At 54.5% G+C, this 21,634-nt stretch overlaps 1 protein-coding gene across 2 annotated transcripts in view; it reads right to left on the bottom strand.

Annotated features, from left to right (window-relative positions):
• Positions 1–12,747, bottom strand: part of MAML3 (mastermind like transcriptional coactivator 3) — a 240,879-nt gene extending 228,132 nt beyond the window's left edge. For both annotated transcript variants that reach the window (XM_060179059.1, XM_060179060.1), the window contains exon 1: positions 12,359–12,747. In XM_060179059.1, coding sequence (XP_060035042.1) covers positions 12,359–12,736 — 378 coding nt within the window. In that variant the 5' untranslated portion in view covers positions 12,737–12,747. The remainder of the gene's footprint in view (positions 1–12,358) is intronic.
• Between the last annotated feature and the right edge of the window lie 8,887 nt (positions 12,748–21,634).

Genomic DNA, 21,634 nt, shown 5'->3' with positions numbered 1-21,634 from the left:
GGGACAGGGACTGGGACGGCCTGGCCACACAGCTGTCAGCCCCGGCGCTGCCTCATCATTCTTCTCCTGCTTTACGGCTTTGCTGGGAATTCCAATCAGTGTAACCGCACTCCATGCGCCGGTGACAAATAGCGGCCACGTCCCCCTCCTCCTTCAGCCTAATGAATTGCCTCTTTCCCTATCGAAGAGTAATGAGCGTCGAACCACAACTATTCATGCAGGGGCTGAGGAGGAAGGGCACTCCTGGCCCGGCTCAGGGGGCAGGGGGCTGGGGGAGGGCTGGCAGGGAGCCCCACCTGCCCCCTCTGACCGCTGGGGAGCGCCCCACACACTCCCAGGCTGCTCTTCTCCCCGGGGGAAGCCAGCTCACCTGGCAGAACACACACCTGGACACAGGCAGTAGCTGGGCCAAGCCACATACCTGGTGCACCCCCGAGTGCCTAAACATCTAGATGTACTGCTGCTGCCTGTCACCAGGGTCACGACTGGGGTTTGACGCCTGCAAGATGAATCTGCTCCTGGCAGCTGTTTTTTTTTTCCTTTTTTAATTATTATTTTTTTATTTAATAGGACAGAGAGACATTGAGAGGGGAGGGGCAGATTAAGAGAAAGAAAGACACCTGTAGTACTTGTTTCACTGCGCGTGACTCTCCCCCACACACACACCGCAGGCAGAGAGCGGGGACTAGAACCCAGGTCCTTGCACGTGGTAACACGTGTGCTTAACCGGCCCCCATTAATGTTTTTTTTTTGGTTATTGCTGGGGCTCGGTGCCTGCACTATGAATTCACTGCTCCTGGAGGCCATTTTTTCCCTTTTGTTGCCCTTGTTGTCTATCGTTGTCGTTGCTAATATTTTTAAAAAATGTTTTAATGTTTATTTATGTATTTTCCCTTTTATTGCCCTTGTTGTTTTTTATTGTTGTTGTTATTGATGTCATCGTTGTTGGATAGGACAGAGAGAAATGGAGAGAGGAGGGGAAGACAGAGAGGGGGAGAGACAGATAGACACCTGCAGACCTGCTTCACCGCCTGTGAATCGACTCCCCTACAGGTGGGGAGCCGGGGGCTCAATCGGGGATCCTTATGCTGGCCCTTGCGCTTTGCTCCATGTGCGCTTAACCCGCTGTGCTACAGCCTGACTCCCTGTTGTTAATATTATTGTTGTCGTTGTTGCTGGATAGGACAGAGAGAAATTGAGAGAGATGGGGAAGACAGGGAGGAGGAGAAAAAGAGACACCTGCAGACCTGCTTCACCGGCCGTGAATCGACTCCCCTGCAGGTGGGGAGCCGGGGGCTCAAACCGGGGTCCTTATGCCGGTCCTTGCGCTTTGCACCACGTGCGCTTAACCTGCTGCGCTACCGCCTGGCCCCCTCCCACTAATGTATTTTTAAGTGCTGACTGGCTCATTCCTCCCTGTGCCCAGGGCCTTCTGACTGGCTGTGACATTGGACAGGACCTTTGGGAATTCTTCTCCTCAAACCTGGAACTGGGATCCTTCTTCAAAGGAGCCCACTGGCTCCCTGCTCTGGCTCTCCCCCAAACCCTCCCTCCTCCACTCCCAGGCTTGTCAGAGCTAATTATCTCCCCCCACCCCACCCCCATCCCAGATTCATGGCTCTTCGGAGCATCATAAACACACACATTAAGGAGAAGTTGCAGAAACAAGTGAGGAGTGCATTCCGCCGTGAAGGAGAAAGACAGGCCGAGGACCCTCTCTGTTCTCAGAGGAGCGGGAAGAGCAGGAGGAAAGTGCAAGGGAGAGGCCAACCCAGCCCTGGCCTCTGCCAGGGACGCCACGCTGGGGGGTTGGGGGTGGCGGGGAGCCTGGTGCTGAGGTCTGCAGCCTCTGACATCCCAGCCCTTCCAGGCCTCCGATAAGAGCCAGGCTGCCAAGCCCCAGCCTCCAGCAAGAACAAAGACTCAGCTCTTGCCAGCGGCCACTATCATTCAGCACCCAGCCTTGAAACCATTGTTTCCAGAATCTTCTGTTGCACCCTGGCCACCACAGGCTTCACATTAATAATGGGCCCCTGGAGAGTACACTAGAGTCCTTTCTTATTTATTTTTTTTCCTTCCTTCCTTTTCAAAACTTCTCCTGAATAACTTCACTTATGCAGGGAGCTGTCTGACTGGACCTGGGGCTGGGCACAAAGGACGGGGGAAGGGCCCCGCCCCCCATCTTCAGCCCTTTAAGCCCAGGAACAAGGAACCCTGAGTGTCTTGTATGTGTGAGGCCCTGGGTTCGATCTCCTGCACTGCACATCATCAAATGGTGCTCAGGTCTCTCTTACTACAGGCAAAAACTAGTAAAGTCATGGGCCCTCTGGAATAGACCTAAAAAAAACTGCCCCACTAGGGAAAGAGAGAGAGGCAGGCTGGGAGTATGGATCAACCTGTCAACACCCATGTTCAGCAGGGAAGCAATTACAGAAGTCAGACCTCCCACCTTCTGCATCCCAATAATGACCCTGGGTCCATGCTCCCAGAGGGATAAAAATAATAATAATTAAAAAAAGATATTACTGCAAAATTTGAAAATAAATCAACGTGGAAGGGATATGGCACCAAACTTTCCTGCCTGAGGTCCCAGTGGTTACAGGTTCAATCCCCAGCACCATCTTTTGCCTGAACTGGGCAGTGCTCTGGTCTCCTTCCTTCTCATGAAAATAAATTGGGGGGGGGGGGGTTGCATATGTTACAGTGCACAATGACCCAGATTCAAATCCCCAGTCCCCACCTGCAGAGGGGAAGCTTCATAAGTAGGGAAGCAGATCTGCAAGTGTTTCTCTGTCTCGCTCCAACTACATGTTTCCCTTCTCTCTTGATTTCTCTGTCTCTATCCAATAAATAAATAATTTAAAAGAAAATTTTGTCACCAGGGTTTCCCTGGGGTTTTGCAGTAGCTGGACCACTCCTGGCACAGCCCCCCCCACACACACACACCCTTTTTCTCCAGACAGAGGGTGAGAGACACCCCAGTCCTGCTCCAGCCCTCAATGGCTTTCCCTCTGCATGGCGCCCCCACCTGCTGGCCAGTGATAATGTGTGTACTCTACCCAGTGAGCCTTGACTCTTCCCCAGCCCTTAGTCAGGATACTGAAGTAAGTAAACCAACCTGAACACCAGGTCAACCACTGAAGTCACAGAGCCCTGGGTATCCCCATGCTCCCCCGAGGACCACCCATGCCCCCCCTCAGAACTGTCACCACTCACTCTCAGTCCACCCTGAACCCAGGATCAGTGCACGTGAGCACAGCCGGTCAAAACGACGTCTGACCTGTGGTCCCTAACTGTCGTGACGAAGATGCCCCCCCACCCCACCCTGTAGGCTCTGAGAATCCAGTCCTGTGAAGCCCAGGACCCCCACCCCCACCCCACACACACGTCCACCTCAGTGGAGCAAGCCCACTGCTCCAGGAAGTCAGGGTGCAGGCAGAGAGTGACTCAGAGGAGAGCCCGGGGCCGGCATGACAGGCCACACTCGCTGGGGCAGAGCCCTGCACACGCCCTCGGTCACAGAAATGAGCCAAGAAACTTTTTTCTTTTAACCCTGTGGCAGCTGCAGACCGTTTGGAATCTCGGTCAAACTGCAAACTGGACTTTCCAGCACTGAGCCGAGATGATGTCAACAGATTCAGTGCCAGATTAAGCCATATCAGACTGAGTGATTGGGGCGGGGGGCGGGGGGCGGGGGGCGGGGGGCGGGGGGCGAGGAGGAGAGGCTATTTTGTTTCTACATTTCACATCGACAGACAGGACACTAAGTCTGTGGGAGAAAAACGCTCACGTGAAGAAGTTCAACATGCCAACAAGTAAGGTTCTACCAGGGAATCCTGCTCACGGGGCTCCTAAGCTATAGAATGCCACGTAAGACAAAATGCCATGGGGGCCGGGCAGTGCTGCACCTGGTTAAACACGCGTATCATCATGTGCAAGGAGCCGGGGTCGAGCCTCCACTCTCTACCTGCAGGTGGAGGGACACTTCATGAGCGGTGAAGCAGGCCTACAGGTTTCTTTTTCCCCCTCTATCTTCCCCTCCTCTCTCAATTTCTCTGTCCTGTCAAATAAAATTAATCAATCAATTAATTAACAAGGAATAACGGCCACTGGGAGCCACGGATTCATAGTGTCAGCGCTGAGCCCCAGCGATAACCCTGGAGGCACAGAAATAAATAAACAAATACTATTCCTAACTGCCTGGCGGGTGAGGTGATTATCCACATGCACTGACTTGAACAGAGATCCACCGTGTGGTCTGGGAAGAGAAAGAGTTTCCGAGCTGTGTATGTGACATGATTCCCTTGATGTTGAAAGAAGTAGACGACACACGACATAAAGAAACGTCAGCAGAAGATGGTCTGGAGAGAGATTCTTCACCAAGGCAACTTCGGAGAAGCCCCCATCACAGCCAAGGAGGGAGAACTGGGCACAGCCTACCCCTGTTGTTTCTGTCACTGATACTTCAAGGTCACTGCAGACACTGACAGAAGCTCTTCCTCTTGTCAAGAAGAGACAGAGGTGGATAAAGGCACAAAGCTGGCGGTTGGGCAGTGGCCCACCTGGTTAAGCATGCATAGTATCATGTGCAAGGACTCAGGTTCGAGCCACCGCTCCCTGCCTGCAGGTGGAATGCTTCAGGAGTGATGAAGCAGGTCTGCAGGTGTCTATCTTCCCATCCCTATCAATTTCTCTGTCTTATCATGTATAATAGAAAGGAAAAAAAAAAAAAGGCCACCAGGAGTGGTAGATTCAGTGCTGGCACCGAGCCCCAGGGTTAATAACACTGGTGGCAATAAAAATTTGGGGGGGGGCATGGTGGTGAACAAGGATACATGAAAGGACCCGGGGTTTGAGCCCCCGCTCCCCACCTGCAATAGGACACTTCATGAGTGGTGAAGCAGATCTGCAGGTGTCTATCTGCCCCTCTTCTCATCTCCCTCTCGTCTCTCAATCTTTCTGTCTACCAGAAGGCTACCAGAAGTGGTGGATTCATAGTGTTGGCACCAAGCCCCAGCAACTAGAGACAAAAAAAAAAAAAAGACAAAGTCCTGTGTCCTCAGCTAGGTGCTTTGTTTCTGTGGGGGTGTCAGAGGTCTTATTATATTGTATTTGTTTATTGGGGGATTAATGGTTTACAGTTGACAGTAAAATATAGTAATTTGTATGTGTGTAACATTTCCCAGTCTCCCACATAACAAGTCACCCCCCACCCCCCACTAGGTCCTCCTCTTTGCCATCATGTTCCCGGAAAGGTCTTATCCTTTATGGAAACAGCAGTGAAGTGACGTGGGTGTCACCTCCAGACAGCAGCACCCAGCCTTCGGGAATCCTGCCTCACTGCTCCCTGTGCTCCATGGAGAGAGTGCGGGACCCACAGGCAGCAACCTTACCACCACCTCCCAGCAGAGTGGCCGGAGAGGCTGCGCTGGGCAGCCTCAGGGGCCCCACAGCTCAGGGATACCCCTAACAGCTGGGCCCTGAGACACCCCAGGACCAGTCTACCCCACCTGGGTGAAGCTCTATGGGTATTCTAGAGTTATGTTTCTAGGGGCCAGAAGATGGCTTGGGGGTGGGTGGGGTGAGACACACACCTTATGGGGTGAGGTCCTGGATTCAAAGCCCCAGCACCACGGGAAGCCCCATGGGCAACAGGCACCAGGGCAGCTTCGTGGACAGTGGAGCCGTGCTTTGGGACCCATATCTCTCTCTGTCTGCCTGCCTCTGTCCCTCTCTAAGGATCCTGAAGAAGTTGCCCTGGTGCCACTCAACGGTCTTGAACGTGTGTGAGTCCCTAAGTTCACTCCCCAGCACTACATTAAAAAAAAAAAAAAAAAAAGCAAGTCTGAGGGGCTGAACAAGGGCACACCTGGTTAAATACACATAGTACTAAGTGCAAGGACACATGCAAGGAACAGGGTTCGAGCCCCCGGCTCCCCACAAGTGGTGAAGCAGGTCTGCAGATCTCTCTCTCTAACCCTCCCTATCTTCCCCTCTTCTCTTTCTGTCCCGTCCAATAAAACGGAAACAATGACCACCGGGAGCAGTCAATTTGTGGTGCTGACACCCAGCCTCAGCAACAACCCTGGAGGCAAAAAAAAAAAAAAAAAAAAGTTCAACATCGTTTCAGCTAGTTTCCAGTCCTGACACCATTGCTAAAGGAGGAATGCCACTCCAGCGTAGTTGAAACACTTCTGTTTAAAAACATTTTAGACTTTATTTTAAACTTTATTTATTAGATAAGAGACAGACAGAAATTGAGAGGGGAGGGGGAGATGGAGAGGGAGAGAGATAGAGAGACACCTGCAGCCCTGCTTCACCACTCGCAAAGCTTTCCCCCTGCAGGTGGGGACCAGGGACTTGAACCCGCGTCCTTGTGCATTGTAACATACGCGCTCAACCAGGTGTGCCACCATCCGGCCCCCAAAACACTTCTACTAGGGCCTAACTCAGGGCCTTTCCTTGGAGAACCCACAGAACAAGAAAGGATGGCCGGGCTTAAATTATTCTCAGGAAATCACTTGACCCATGTCAGAGGAAGCACCGCAAGTCTCTGGAGATTTTTATTAAATCCCAAGAACAGTGTGTTCAGCTTAAAAAGAAGCCTTTTTAAAAAAAGGCTGAGGGGAGTAGATAGCATCATGGTTATGCAAAGAGACTCTCCAGCCTGAGGCTCTGAAGTCGCAGGCTCAATCCTCTGCACCACCATAAGCCAGAGCTGAGCAGTGCTCTGAGAAAAACAAAAACAAAACAAACAAACAAGAAAAGGCTGAGCAGCAGTGCCTTTCCTCCTCTGGGCATGGCTGTAGCCTTCCCCCAGGCCCCTGGACAGCTTAGCATGGGGGGAAGGGGGGCAGCAGACTGATGACAGGGGCAGGAGCACACACTCCCCCAGCCACCGTGCCTTCAGGTCTCCTGGGTATGTTCACCCAGCTTCCTTCTTAAGTTCTTTGAATCTATACTTACAAGCTAACATGTCTTTCTTCAGTTCAGGAGGGTTGGTCAGTTCTTGGTTCTGGCTGAGTTTCCAGAAGTTACATTTCTTTGTATTTCTTTCTTTCTTTATTATTGGATAGAGACAGAAAGAAATTGACTGAGGAGTGGGTGATAGAGAGGGAGAGAGTCAGAGAGACACCTGCAGCCCTGCTTCACCACTTGTGAAGCTTTCCTCCTGCAGGTGGGGACCAGGGGCTTGAACCTGCATCACTGCACACTGTAATGTGTGCACTTAGCTAGGTGTGCCACCACCTGGCCCCCAGAAGATACATTCCTACGTCACAAACATGCATCCTGTAATGAATCTTTGAGAGATGGCTGTTAACTTCAGTGACGATTTAATTTGGGGGAGGCTCTAACTTTGGAGCCGGGGTGTGTGTGTGTGTTTAGAAAGCTTGTTCGGAGGTTCTAGCAAGGGAGCACAGCTACTCGTGTACCCTCGACTGAAGACTGGTCTGTCTGTCTCTATTCAGGGAAGGCCATTCTCTTCCACCGAGCATGAAGCTTTGGGAGGGACGCACACAGAGCAGGGAGGAAAGGGACACCCACCTAGCCAGCTAGATGAGCCGAATCCATCCTGGTGATCAATGGGGTGACAGGTGTCACCGCCAGATCGTCCTCATATCCTTCAAGTGACTGTGTTTTGTAGACAACAATGTCTGATCAGTGCAAAGCAACAAGAAAGTGTGGCTTATCGTTTTCTTTGAGATAGTCATGTGATAAAGCTCTAACTCATCGTTAGAAAAGTCACGGACAACTCACCTGACAAGGATCAGAAAACAGACAAAACCCAGAGCCCCGTAAACCTAGCTAGTGACGGGATATTGATGAGACCTGCTCAAGATGCTGGCGGGAGGCTCACCTCACCATGATCAAGGACTGGGGTTCAAGCACTGTCCCGGCGCACAGGAGCACCTACTGGGGGCCGGTTTCACAGGTGGTGGGGCAGCACTGTGGTGTCTCTCCTCTCTGTCTCTCCCTCGCCATCTCTTTTTTTATTTATTAGTTTTCCCTTTTTGTTGTCCTTGTTGTTTATCGTCGTTATTAGTTATTGTTATTGCTGTCATTGTTGTTGGATAGGACAGAGAGAAATGGAGAGAGGAGGGGAAGACTGAGAGGGGGAGAGAAAGACAGATACCTGCAGACCTGCTTCACCACCTGTGAAGCAACTCCCCTGCAGGTGGGGAGCTGGGGGCTCGAACCGGGATCCTTACATTGGTCCTTGTGCTTCACACCATGTGCACTTAACCCTCTGCGCTACTGCCCGGCTCCCCGTCTCCATCTCTTAGTCTCTCACCCTTGATCTAGAGACAAAGGGAAAGAATGGCCACTGGGAACAGTGGAGACATGCAGACACTGAGCCCCAGCGAGAACCTTGGTTGCCAAAAGGACCGAGGAAAAATCTGTCAAGATTTTGTCAAGAGTGCATGTCATCAGCAGCGTGGGTGCCAGGTGTGGTCTGGCAGCATCTTCACCTCTGTGGTGCACCACAGACTGCAGAGCTGACAAGGGGGTTCACGGAGCCAATCTGTGAAGAGTAGGTGGCACATCCCCAAACCCAGTCCACAACTAACCCACAGTGGCGTCTGCCCCTACTGCGTCGTTAGCTGGGAGGAGGAGGGGGCTGGGCGGTGGGCATTCAGTTAAACACACACAGTACTGAGCACAAGGAGCCGCTCCCCACCTGCAGGGAGGAAACTTCATGGGTGTCTGTCTTTCTCACCCATTTCTACCACCCCCTCCTCTCTCAAGTTCTTTCTGGAAAAATTTCTGAAAATGGAAAAAAACATCTACCAGGAGCAGTGGATTTGTAGTGCCAGCACTGAGCCCCAGCAATAACTGGAGGCAAGGGGGAAGAGAGGGAGAGGGAGAGGGAGAGGGAGAGGGAGAGGGAGAGGGAGAGGGAGAGGGAGAGGGAGAGGGAGAGGGAGAGGGAGAGGAGAATGTGCTGAAATTAAACTCCTCCAGCTCTGTGGAGCTGTAGCTCAGAGGCTTGGCCAAGGCTGGCAGCAGGTAGGGCAAGAGAATTTAAAAAATGGGTGACACTCAGAGGACCTGACACCCCACGCACCCTCAACAACAAAGCCAAGCATGCAAAGCTCTGCCCAGTGGAGAAGCAGATGGAACTGAGTTTTAAGGACAGTCTGCTTTCTAGGACGTGGGTGTCTGACTTGTTCCACAGTCCTCTGGGATGGGCACACGGACAAAGGACAGATGTGCGTCGTGCCACCCTCGGCTCTGATGCAGCTCAGGAGGCCACACTGGTCCCAAGTCACAAATATCCCACAAGGTGTGAGGGGCTGTCTTACCCAGCACGGCACACGCTGCTCCCGGGTCCAGTACCTCCTGGGTGCACTAGGCCTGGCACCAGGGCAACAGTGGGGCAGTACCATGGTGTCAGCCCCCACCCCTGGGAAATGTACAGTGGAGAGCCTTCTGGGAACAGAGAAATCACGCAAAGTGGAAAAAAAAAAAAAAAAAAAAGTAAATGCCACAAGTGAGCTGAAATAAAACCTAAGCTGTTTCCCATGTGCCTACAAACTCCAAGGCCACATGGAAAGAGGCTTATTGTTGATTAAACTCCTTGCACTGCAGCAACACTGAGAGCCTCCAAGCCCAGGCCAAGGGCCTCCAAGAGGTCCTTGGAAAGAAACTTATCTCCACGCTTAGAACCCACAGGCTTCTCCGTCAGAAACGCCAGTGGAGCCCTTTTTCCTGCCTGCAGAAACCAGGCAGATTCTACAGATTCTCACACATATCTTCACGGCCACAAACGAGGTAGCAGCGGGAGGCCAGAGTGGCCAGCATCCCAGAGACCCGGACAGGTGCCCATGGCTTCTCTTCACCTTGCGTTGCCGGTGTCCAGGGCAAGTGGTGAGAGCCTGGCCTTACCCCTAAGACGCCTGCCTGGCTGCTTGGCTTTGGGAGTGTCTGAGCATCACACCTTAGTGCCTCGAGCAAGATCCTTGCAGCTGGGATCTGCCTCCTGTCTCCCAGCACCCAGAGGGTGAGCAGCAAGGTCCCCTACTGCTGCCACAAGGAACAGGAGCTCGAAATGTCATCCCTCCTGATACTCTGAGAGCCCCACAGGTAGCAGAGATGTTAGGGAACTCCCTCCCCCGCCCCGCCCCCCCCCCCCCAGAAGCCTAAGGCCCAGAAAGATGTCCTGGCCTGGGCTAACCCCACCCCACTTGCTGTAAAACTGTTGGTTTCCAGTGCAAGGGCTTGTGAAGTATTTTTGAAGTCAGCTCTTCTGACTGGAGCCATTATGCCTCTTCCTTTACCTGCCCTGGAGGAGAGGGAATCATACTTAGTCCTGGGGCATCTCACCAGCACAAGGAAATCAGCATGGACCCAACAGGAAAGGAAACTGGCTGCTGCTCAGGGTCCCTGTGATCACCACCCGGCGGTCACCACGTGGTCCTGGGGGTGGGGGGCCAGGGCTCTGGAGAAAAGCGGGGCTAATGACAAATACAGCCGCTCAGCCATCACGGCCCCCACCACACACCCACAGTGAAGGTCACCATTCTCTCTGCACCCTGTGTTCACGACTGTACCCCACAGGCTGAGGATTTAAAACACTTTGGGGGGAAGCTAATCATTCCCACAGAAGAGCAAGTCCTGACGCTGCTGCGCCTGGGGCTCGAGTGATACCCCCCTCCCACCCAGTTTAGCCTCTGAGGCCCGAGCTTCCAGGAGCCCATTCACTCTATCCCCCTGCCCCGCGCCTATGGCCGAGCCTAGGCAGGGCGACTGTCCCCTTGGAGGGACTGGGAGGGAGAAGAGGGTGCTTCTCCCAGCTCTGCTCTAGTCTCCGCACTGGTGTGGGGGGAAGGGGGGAGGGCAGGGGATTAGCTAGCCCCAACCCCACAAACTTAACTTTCAAGCTGCAAACAAGCCCCACCCCCGAACTCCCAGGACCCACACCTGCTTTGTTCCAGAGGTGCGGGTGGCCAGGAGGGCGCCACCCAGCCCCCAGGCCCAAAGGCCGCCCTGGAGGGATGAGAAGTGGGGGTCCCCAGAGCCGCTCCCCACAGCCTGGGCGCGTGCAAGGGCGCATACACAGACGGGGCGGGGGTATGTCACCAAGTGGGGGTCCTCACCCGGGGGCGGGGGGGGGGGGTTGGAGCCGGCGGCCGGCTTCCGTCGGCAAATTGAGCACCTCCTCCCGGCCCCCTCCCCACCCCCGGACCCAGGGAGCTTCCTCCTGCGCGGGGTGGGGGGAAGGGGAACGGGCTTGGTGAGGGTGGCCGCGGCGCGCAGCGCCCCTTCCCGGGATGCCGCGGACAAAGCGCCTCCCGCTCCCTCCGCCCCGTGCCCCGCACGGAGCCCTGGGGGAGGGGAGGGAGAGCACCGCACCGGGAGGCAGGGAGGAGGGCGGCTTCCCAGTCCAGATAAACAAATCTCTTCTCACGTGCGGGCGGGGGCGGGGGCACTGCCGAGGCCGCCCGCGCCCCTCCCCCGCGGCTCTTTGTCACCACCGCGGCCCCGCCAACCCGGGCACCGCCACGGCGCGCGCACCCCACTACCTCTCCCTTCCCCCACCCCGGCTACCGGGCCCCCACCCCAGAGGAAAGCCAGAGAGCCGGAGCGCAGGGATGAGGCGGGGACTGGGTCTGGGCTGCGGGCGAGACCGCCCCCTCCGCGCGGAGCCGAGCCATTGGCTGCGCCCCCCCCCGCCCCCGCGCCCCCGCCGGCCTCTCCAGCTTCCACCCGGGGCTGGCTCCACCGGGCCGCGAAGTTGGCGGGGTGCGGGACGCGGCGGGGCTGGGGGTTGGTGCCAACAAGTTTCCGAGGCGGCTGGACGGACTCCCGGGTCTGGGGGTGCGATGCGGCCGAGAGGGGAGGGGCGGGGGGCCTCGGCCGTGAGCGCCCCCGCGCCACCCATCTCCGCGCGCTCCGCCGCCCTCGCTTCTCGCTCTCCCACTTCAAAGTTCATTCACAAAACTCTCAGACTTTCCCCGCCCGCCCGGAGGGGGGAGCGAGCGGGAGCCTCCCCCTTCCCCGGCCCAGGAAGTAGGAGGCCTGGGGGGGGGGGGGCGCGCCTAGACCCCGCGGCCACATCCATCCATCCACCGCCCCCTCCTGACCCCCACGGCCGGGGACACGTCGGAGATGCGGGGGGCGTGTAGAGGAGGCGCGCTTTCCAGGCCGGACTCTCCAGATTCGGGACCCGGGAATGGAGGGGCAACTTTCCCAGAGCCTCGCCCCGCGCAGTCGTGACCGCCCCTTCCCAACCCACCGCCAGCCCGCTTCGCCCCCGTGTCCCCCGGATCTGACAGCCCTGACGTCGGGCAAGAACCGGCAGCGCCGCTGCCTCCCCGGCGGGAAAGTTGCGCGCCCCGCACCCCGCGCGCCTCACCATGATGAGCGTGTGGCTCCGCTGCTCCGCCGCGCCGCCGTCCGCATCGTGCGCGCCCTGGCCCGGCTGCCTGCCCGCGCCCGCCGGCCTCTTGGCGCGCTGCTCCAGGCTGCGCTGGTACAGACTCGCGGTGTCGCGGCGCTCCCGCTCCAGCTGCTCCGCCTGCGCCTGCTGGTACCTGTTCTCGCAGCTGACGTGGTGCCGCCGGCAGCCCTCGATGCGCTGGCGGAGCCGCTCCACCACCGCGCTGTGCTTGGGCACGGCCGCCGCCGCACTGCCGCTCGCCGCCGCGGGGCCCCCGCTGCCCGGGCCGCCGCTGCCGCCGATGCACACGCCGCTGCCGTTGGCGGGGGCCACGGGGGCCGCGAAGTCCCCCATGCCGCTGCCCGCGTCGCCGTCCCACAACTTTTCCTCCGCCTCCGGGGTCCGCGGTGGAGACGGCCGGAGTGCGGGGCTGCTAACGCAGGCTCGGGGTACGCGGGGGCTGGTCCGTGCCCGCGGCTGCCGGCTCGGCTGTGCGCTCCGGCCCTAGGCGCCCCGAGAGCCGCCGCCACCGCAGCCGCCGCCGCGCGCCCCGGGCCCCGGGCAGATCCGCTGCGCGCCCGCCGGCCCCGGACAGGACATGCTCGGTCTCAGCTGCGGGACGCGCCCCGCGGCGCCGCTGCCCGCCCGGCTCTGCCCGCGCCCCGCGCCGCGCGGCCCATGGACACGGCGCCCCGGACGCGCGCCCGCTCTCACTGCCCGCCGCGGCGGGGGGGGCCCGGCCGGCCCCGCGCCCCAAAAGTTTGCGTGTCTGTGCAGCCCCGCGCTCGCCAAGTGCGGGGGCCGCTCGCTCGCATCGCCCGCGCCTAGGCTGCTGGGCCGCGGGCCGGGGGCTGCGGGCGGGGGGCGGGGCGGCCGCCGCTGGAGAGCTCCCGGGGCCCCGGGCCGCCGCCGCGATCGCCCGGCCGGGCTGCCGCCACCACCATCACAAAGCTCCGCCGCTCGCCGCCGCCGCCTCCTCGCGCTCCTCCACCTCCTCCTCCTCCTCCATGCCGGCGGAGTGATACGGCGCGCTCAGTAAACACGGAGGGCGGGCGGGCGGGCGGGCGGGCGGGCGGGCGGGAGCCCCGAGGCGGCCGGGACGCGGCGCAAAACCCGGTCCGGACTCCCGGTGGAGCGGGCGCGCTGGCCCGGCCACGCCCCTCGACGGCCACGCCCCCACAAGGCCACGCCCCCTTCGCCTCCCGGGGAGGGAGGGCGCGCGCGCGGGGCCTGGGGGAAAATCAACTTTTGACCTGCGCGCGCGCATGTGTGCGCGCGGGGGCACGGGGGCGCGCCTGACTGCACAGCCTGCTCCTGGCAAGTCGTGGCGGCCTGTGTGTGCGCTTGGCGGGTGGCACGCGGGGCAGGACCCGGAGACAGCAGCCAGGAGGCCTTGCGCCCTACCTGGGGGCCCTCGCAGTTGTGTCCTCCAGGCCTCCACAGGCCTGCTCAGGCTCCAGGCCCCAGTGCACCTGGGTTGTATTCTGAGCATAATAATAATAATAACAATAATAATGATGATGATGAAATGGGCAACCCTCCCCCCCAACACACACACTTGGAATATGGTTTAATTTGCTGTACGTAATGAGTGTTGTCACGAAGACAATTATTGTTTTGCTTACCCTTGGAAAAAAATTAAAATGAAGCAAGCAGGGACTTGGAGGTGAGACTAGCAGTACATTCTAACAGACTGTTTTCAACATTAGGTGCTAATGACAGCGGTAATTAAGGGTCCTTCGCAAATCAAGTGGAAAGACTGCAGATTTCACGGATGGAACTATAGGAAAAAGCACAGCATTTCACAGTTTGTCGTGACCAAAACAAAAACAAGCAAAAATAACAGGCTTACTTTATTGCTGGATGCATTGCCTGTTCTTGAAACAAGCCCACAATAAGTACGGTTAGAATGAAATAGCGGCCACAGAAAGCCCTCTCAGCTTCCCATCATGTTTCCAGATCTTGAGGAGCTAAAAATATAAATAATAACAACTAGGGATTAAATAAAATATCCTTCAATCTGGACTTTGCCTATTATACATACAGATATCTGTTAGAATAAAATAGAGAGAACTAGCCTCAACAGAGACAGGACAAAATCTGCATTGTGAGCTCTTAATAATAAGGCGTTTTGTATTATCTCAATAAATCTCATGGAATTAGTTTTTAGGGTAAAAATACACCCCAGTTTTCTAAAATAGCCAGGAATAAAAGAACTTTGGAACTCATGCATTAGTCATGAGATCTGATTTAAACCCTCTTCATCTCTTGGCATTACAGATTAGCACAAGATGCTATTTCTAACCTCATAATGTCAGCAATAAGAAGCTGTGTTTTCCTTCAATTAATCAGGTGTGGATGGTGAACTACTGCTTCAACGCACACTGGATTATCTGGTAAAATGGGCAGCAAGATGCTGCTAATGGCAAGTGTGAGGCCACCTCCTGGAAGGCACCAGCTCAGGACTTTTTCACTGAAGTCGTCACCTCACTTTTCCCAGCACTGGCTGCTACCGCCCCTGTCATAACTGCCCCTCCTTCAGGCCTGTGGGCAGATGAAACAGAACTTGCAAAAATGTAGCTGTAATTCAGTTCAGATGCTACAACCTGAGAGAATTCTTAAAAAAAAAAAAAAAAAAGAAAAGAAAAAGACAACACAACGATGGCTTTGGCTTTGTCCCTTGCACACACAATCACAAAGTCAGATGGTCACTATGACTTCAAACAGGCAGAAGCATTGCCTTTCTGTCCTCTCTTCCGACAATTCCATGCTCATAGAGCAGCCCACTTGCACCCCTCTTCCCACACTGCGTGTTCTCCCTCCTTGTCCATCACCAAGTCTGTGGGCAGTGTGATCTCCAGAGCTGGTGAGTTTGGAGGTTGGAGCACTGGGGTCTTCTGCCTGGAGGCTGTGGTTCTTTCCCTGCAACTCAGAGAAGCTTTTCTGCTTGATTTTGTCATCTGAAGAAAAAAAAAAAATTACAATGGCAGGAACATGTGTTTCCATCAAGCTGTGTCTGTCTCCTAACAGGAGGGGCAGGCAGAAATGCCCAAGGAGTTGTACCTTCCCTCTGGGGAGCTGAGAATTGAAGGGGTGTGGGGAGCTGGACCTCCCTGACACAGGAGCACTTCTCCTACCATCCATGGTGCACTCTGCTGCCATCTGAGGGCATCAGGGACGACACCAAGTAGACAAGGTGCTGCGTTCCTGGGGACATGGACACACGCAGAGCTGCTGTCACCTGTCCCCACTGAGATGGTGAACACAACTGCTGCAGCTCCAGGGCCACAAAGTGGGTGGGCTTCGAGCTCGTGGTGATAACTGGTGGCGAGTCTGAAGAAGTGGTCTGTGCTCTGCCCTACTGTGGCATGGGGTCGGAAGCCCCATGCTAACTCTGCAGGGCAGCCAGAGAAGATGAGAAAGACAGGAAGTGAGCAGAACAGCAATGCCCGGTGTCTTGTGAGCTAGTCTCCTGTGAGCTAGTCGTGGTGAAGCAAGAATCCATGGGGACATTTTCAAATATATTTAGATACTATATATTTTAAATTATGTATGTCTTATATTTTTAGTATTTTGTTTATTTTAATGAGACATACACAGAAAGAAAGATTCGAGAGAGAGATAGAGGGGGGCACAGACACCAGAGCCTTGCTCAGCTCTGGTTTGGTGCTGGGGATCGAACCTGGGACCTCAGAGCCTCAGGCATGACAATCTTTGGCATTATATTATTTCCCCAGCCCCTGGGGACATTTTCTTTAAAGAGAAAAGAAAGGGACCAGGTGGTGGTTCACCCAGTAGGGCACACACAGTATCACTGTGCACAAGGACCCAGGTTCAAGCCCCCAGACCCCACCTGCGGAGAGGGAGACTCACAAAGAGCAGAGCAGAGCAGTAGTGCAGCTGTCTCTCCTCCGTCTCTCTCCCTCTTCAGCTCTCCTTCACTTTCTCTCTATAAAAAAAGATTGCTTACTGCTAGGAGTGGTGAAATCATGCAGGCACTAAGTCCCAATGACAACCCCAATGACAAGGAAGAAAGGAAAGAAGGAAGGAGGAAACAGAGAAAGGAAAGAAGGAAGGAAGGAAGGAAAGAAGGAAGGAAGGAAGGAAGGAAGGAAGGAAGGAAGGAAGGAAGACTATAAAACATGGAGTTGACCTAAGTGGCCCTGGAACCAACAGATGTCTGGGTAAAGAAGCCGTGCGACAAACACTCAAAGGAACACGACTTGCCTTTGGACAACATAAAATTCTTTATTTTGAGACAAAATGGATCGACCTGGAGGTGGTGGTGCCCAGTGACATAAATAGGAATGTAAAATGCAGCTACAGGACGGCTTCTCAGGTCTGCAGAACATTAAAGAATCAAGCACATGAACTTGCAAAGGATAAGAGCCAAACTGACTCTTCGATCCCCTAGAAACTATGGTGGTTATTGCAGGAAGCAGGAAGGGAAGAGGGTAAGTGGGTGTCTCAGGTGTGATGGGACTGTGGTGATGGCTGGAGAGAGAGAGAGAGAGAGAGAGAGACTCCTGTCCACAGAGCCCACGCCCAGGATCCTATAATACTGTAAAACAAAGTGAAGCCAATAAAAATACATAGGCCTTTGGCCTGAAAGAAATGGACGAGCCTTTGTGTGGGGCTGTGGGTGGGCTTCCCGGTGGGCTTCTCTGGCTCGTGGGGGCGGGGGTGGGTAGCAGTGAAAAAGTGAGAGCCAGCTGCAAACCCAGAGGCCCCAGGTGAGTGCCCCACCCCTCCTGACTGCCCTGTCTTCTGTCCTGCCTTTAGCCAGGGCTCCAGAACCTTCCATGCAGACTCTTTCAGAACCTTGGCTGCATGACTTGGGGAAGCAGCAACACGAAAGGACAAATCCCAGAACCGTGAACTCGACAAGCCTTTTTTTTTTTTAGCTTTCAGTAATTTAAGCTTGTTGTATTAATCTCTATCTTTGTATAATAAAACATCCTTATTAGGGAGAAAGGTCAGTCTTATTTAACTGAAAATCTTAATTATATAACATCTTTAAGGATATAGAGTTTCATTACTTGGGAAGCTGCACTTTGGTCTAACAATTACCGGTTCCTTGGAGCTATTTTAATACTCTCCTTTCAGCCATTAGAACAACTGTGGGGAGGTGCTGTGCCCTTGTGGAGCAGAGGAGGTGTCTGGAAGTTTCCTTAGGTCTCTGTGGATAGTAAGGCCCCTCTTACCTAGTTAACTCTCACTTTTACTTATTGATTTTTTGAAACATTCTTTTTTTAGTCTTTATTTTCTTATTGGATAGAGACAGCCAGAAATTGAGAGGAGGAGGAAATAGAAAGGGAGAGAGACAAAGAGACACCTGTAGCCCTGCTTCACCACTTGTGAAGCTTTCCCCTTGCAGGTGGGGGCTGGGGGCCTGAACCCAGGTCCTTGTGCACTGTGACACGTTTGCTTAACCAGGTGTGCCACCATGCGGCCCCAGCTCTCACTTTTTATTGAGAAGGGGTTGACTAAGCTCTAGACCATGCCATAAATTTTATGAGGAATATGAATTTAGTGGTGCTTATTTTCTTATTCAATATTTTAAAGTCTGTAACAGTGCTTTAGGAGAAAGGTTATCGAAAGTCCACGTTTTTTCAAGCCCCCTTTCTGTTTCTATATAATTCTGTTCTCAGTGCTGCATGATTCTCTCCCTAGTAAGAATTTGCCCTCAACCAAGTCCCGTTTCCCCCTGAAATGTTGAGGACTCGTGGAAGCTGGAGAAGGTATTTTATATAGTTTGGCTGATTGCAGGCCCATCACCAGTGAGCCCCTTAGGGCTAGGGACAAAGATTGAACAAATGGACAAAAGTGACTGTCCTTTGTCATGGGAAACATGTGCCAGCAAAGGCCTGGAGATCAACGAAGTGGTCCCCGTCCGTGCAAAATGGTTCGACTCGCAACCCTGTGAGCGGGCCCTGTTTCCTGGTGAGGAAACGGAGACACAGGGAACTGGAGGCATGTTCCTCAGACCACACAGAGAACGAGGCAGAGGCCCAGTCCAGGCCCAGGCAGTCTGACCTCAGAAGCTGCACTTTGAAGGACTGGGATGCAGACACTGAGTCCAGAGGCTCTAGGTCTCTGCTGTTAAGGTCCCATATTGCTCTGAAATGCTGGGACCTCACCCAGCTCCCATCTGCAGACACCATTGGGGCAGGGTGTCAGAAGCTCGTGCCTTGGATATTCTTCCTGGAGATCTTCCTCAGCTCCCTCCGCCCCCCATCTGTGTGGGTCACCTTCTGGGAACTCGAATGGTGATGGGTTCTGCCCCCCATGGCCGCGTGGAGTGGTGGCCATGTGCTCATCGCGCTTTCCTCATCTGCTCATCTTGGGCTCTCACGAGGGTCCAGTTCTGGCCCAACCCTGTCAAGATATTTAGGGAATGCTTAACTGAAAGAGAAAACGGGTCCCAGTTTCCCAGAGTCACAAAACTGGGTGGGGAGAGGTGACAGGTCTCGAGGGAGGCTCCCCTGGAGAGGGAGGGGACACTTCACACTATTCCACAGAAACTACCTGAAAGCGATACAACAATCACGGTGAGACACAGCTCATCTTCCCAATACTCTTTCTCTGGGATTCGAGGAATTCTGTAGCTGACGGGAAAATGCTGGAAGGTGGGGGCAGGGCTGCAGAAGCAGAGACAGGAGAACCAGCCTCTTGCAGGCTCTCACCCTGCTGTCTGCCCACAAGGAAGGGGCATCCACTCATTGTACCCAAGACGGCTGTATCTGCTGGCCCAGGCTGTTCCTGTATGGGAACCACCCTGGCCCTCATGACCCCACCAATCCCAGGCAGCCTGGCAGTCGGGGTTGGGCCCAGTGTATGCAGAGCTGGATGGAATCCAGCTGGAATCTCTGGGCTGTGGGTACACAGGGCTGCTTTTAACCCAACAGGTCCATCGACTTTGTGTGTACTCGTGAATAAGTCGTGGATAGGTGAAATAATGCAGCGAAGTAGAAGACAGTTGCCAGATGGTTTCACTTCTGTGTGGAATATAAATAACTAAAGCAAACAGGCTTGGGGGAAAAAAGAAAGAGAAAGAGAGAAAGAAGAAAGAAAGAGAGAGAGAGAGAGAGAAAGAAAGAAAGAAAGAAAGAAAGAAAGAAAGAAAGAAAGAAAGAAAGAATACCCACCTTTTAGACTGTATGAAAGCTGTGGTGCTTATGGGAGGGAGGATAGCAGAGGGGTCTCTCTCCAGGATAGACAAGCACTTCAGCAGTGAGTGTGGTGAGTCATGTACACACACACACACACACACACACACACACACACACACACCACACGGGGGGGGAGAGAGAGAGAGAGAGAAAGAGAGAGAGAGAGGAACTACACCCCCCCCCCCCGATTTATAGTACTGCAAACCAACATTAAGTCAAGTAATCCACTCTAACAAGTCAAAAAGCAGTGGAGCACAAGGGACTATTTGGGCTACCGAGTCTTCTTAGAGGACTGTGCCCAGCTATGCAGATGTGTTAGGTTCCCTGGACGATGCAGGGTTTGCAGTGCACTGGGGTTCCCCCATCAGAGCACCGTGTAGCTGCCCAGAGTCACCCCATTCTACAGACGGGGAAGTGGAGGCTTATGGGGCCACGTGCTTGACTGCACCCCTGGCTCCCTTCTATGTCCCTGGCACCTCGGGAGCCTGGCAGTCAGTCATTCTGTCGCTGCCACTGTTTTCAGTCAGCCGGTGAATTTTTATTAGCTATGGGCAAAGCCTGTGCCAGATGTAGGGCAGGCAGAAAACCTGCCCCCCACCCAGGGGCACAGGGGGCAGGGGTGGGGACAACACTGCATGAGGCTGTAATATGGCCACTTCTCACTGACCAGGCTCTACAGGAAGGAAGGAGAGGAAAAGGTTTGTCACAGCTTTCACAGCACGAGTTAAGAGTGGAGCTGGGCGGTGGCGCAGCGGGTTAAGCGCACATGGCACAAGGCACAAAGACCGGCATAAGGATCCCGGTTTGAGCCCCGGGCTCCCCACCTGCAGGAGAGTCGCTTCATAGGTGGTGAAGCAGGTCTGCAGGTGTCTGTCTTTCTCTCCCCCTCTGTGTCTTCCCCTCCTCTCTCCGTTTCTCTCTGTCCTATCCAACAACGACAGCAATAACAAGGGCAACAAAAAGGTGGGGGGAGTGGAGCTGGGAGGGAAAGCAAGAAAGCAAGAAAGCAAGAAAGGAAGGAAGGAAGGAAGGAAGGAAGGAAGGAAGGAAGGAAGGAAGGAAGGAAAAAAAGAAAGAAAGGCTTACCCGCCTGCCCGGGCCACTCAGAGGCTACAAAGAACCAGGCACAGCAGCTTAAAAGCACAGAGTATCCCCTTCCTTGTCCCCTAGAACTCACCCAGAGCCTCTGCTGGATGTGGTCTGCTTCCTGGTGGATAGAACAGTGAGACACTGAGAGGGGAGAAGGGGAAGGGGGACAAAGAAAGAGATACCTGAAGCTTCCTCCCTGCAGGTGGTGGGGAGTGGGGGTTCAAACCTGGTACTTGTGCACAGTAGTATGTCTGCTCACACCCCCCCCCCCACACACACACACACACTGCTCTTTCAAATGGAAGAGGACATTTGAAGGCAGGAGCTCAGTCAATCTCTGGTTATGTGCTGAAATGTGCCAATTCCAGTTTACTCCCTAGGATTCAAAGCAAGGCCTCAGTTCTGGCTGATGTGTCCACCCTCCCTTTCTTCCTTCTTCCTTCTTCCCTTTCTCTTTTTCTCTTTCTCTCTCTCTCTCTCTCTCTCTCTCTCTTTCTTTCTTTCTTTCTTTCTTTTTTCTTTTTCTTTCAATTGCCCCTAGGGTTATCACTGGGGGTTGGTGCCAACACTACAGATCTACCACTCCCAGAAGCAATTTCCACCCCTTTTCTATTTTATTTGATAGGACAGAGAGAAACCAAGAGTAGAGGGGGCGAGAAATCATTCGGGGGCAGGGGGGCTCACCTGGTCAAGCATACACTTGCCCTGAATGAGGCCCTGGGTTCGGGCACCAGTTCCACATGGGAGCACCCTGGACAGCACTGGGAGAGTCCCATGATGGTGGAGCAGTGCTGTGGTGTCTCTCTCCTCTCAGTGTCTCTTCCTGAATAAAACAAGAGAAAACATTGGACCTAGGAGGGAGGTTGTTCAACAGCATTGGGCATGCACAAGGCCCTAATTTTATCCCCTGGTATTGCAAAGAAAGAAAGAAAGAAAGAGAGGGAGAGGGAGAGAAAGAAAGAAAGGAAGGAAGGAAGGAAGGAAGGAAGGA

Source organism: Erinaceus europaeus, chromosome 19 (genome assembly GCF_950295315.1).
Source record: "Erinaceus europaeus chromosome 19, mEriEur2.1, whole genome shotgun sequence".
Classification (NCBI taxonomy): Eukaryota; Metazoa; Chordata; class Mammalia; order Eulipotyphla; family Erinaceidae; genus Erinaceus; species Erinaceus europaeus.
Note: the sequence above shows the minus strand (reverse complement) of the source record. Positions and strands in the feature narration are given on the sequence as shown.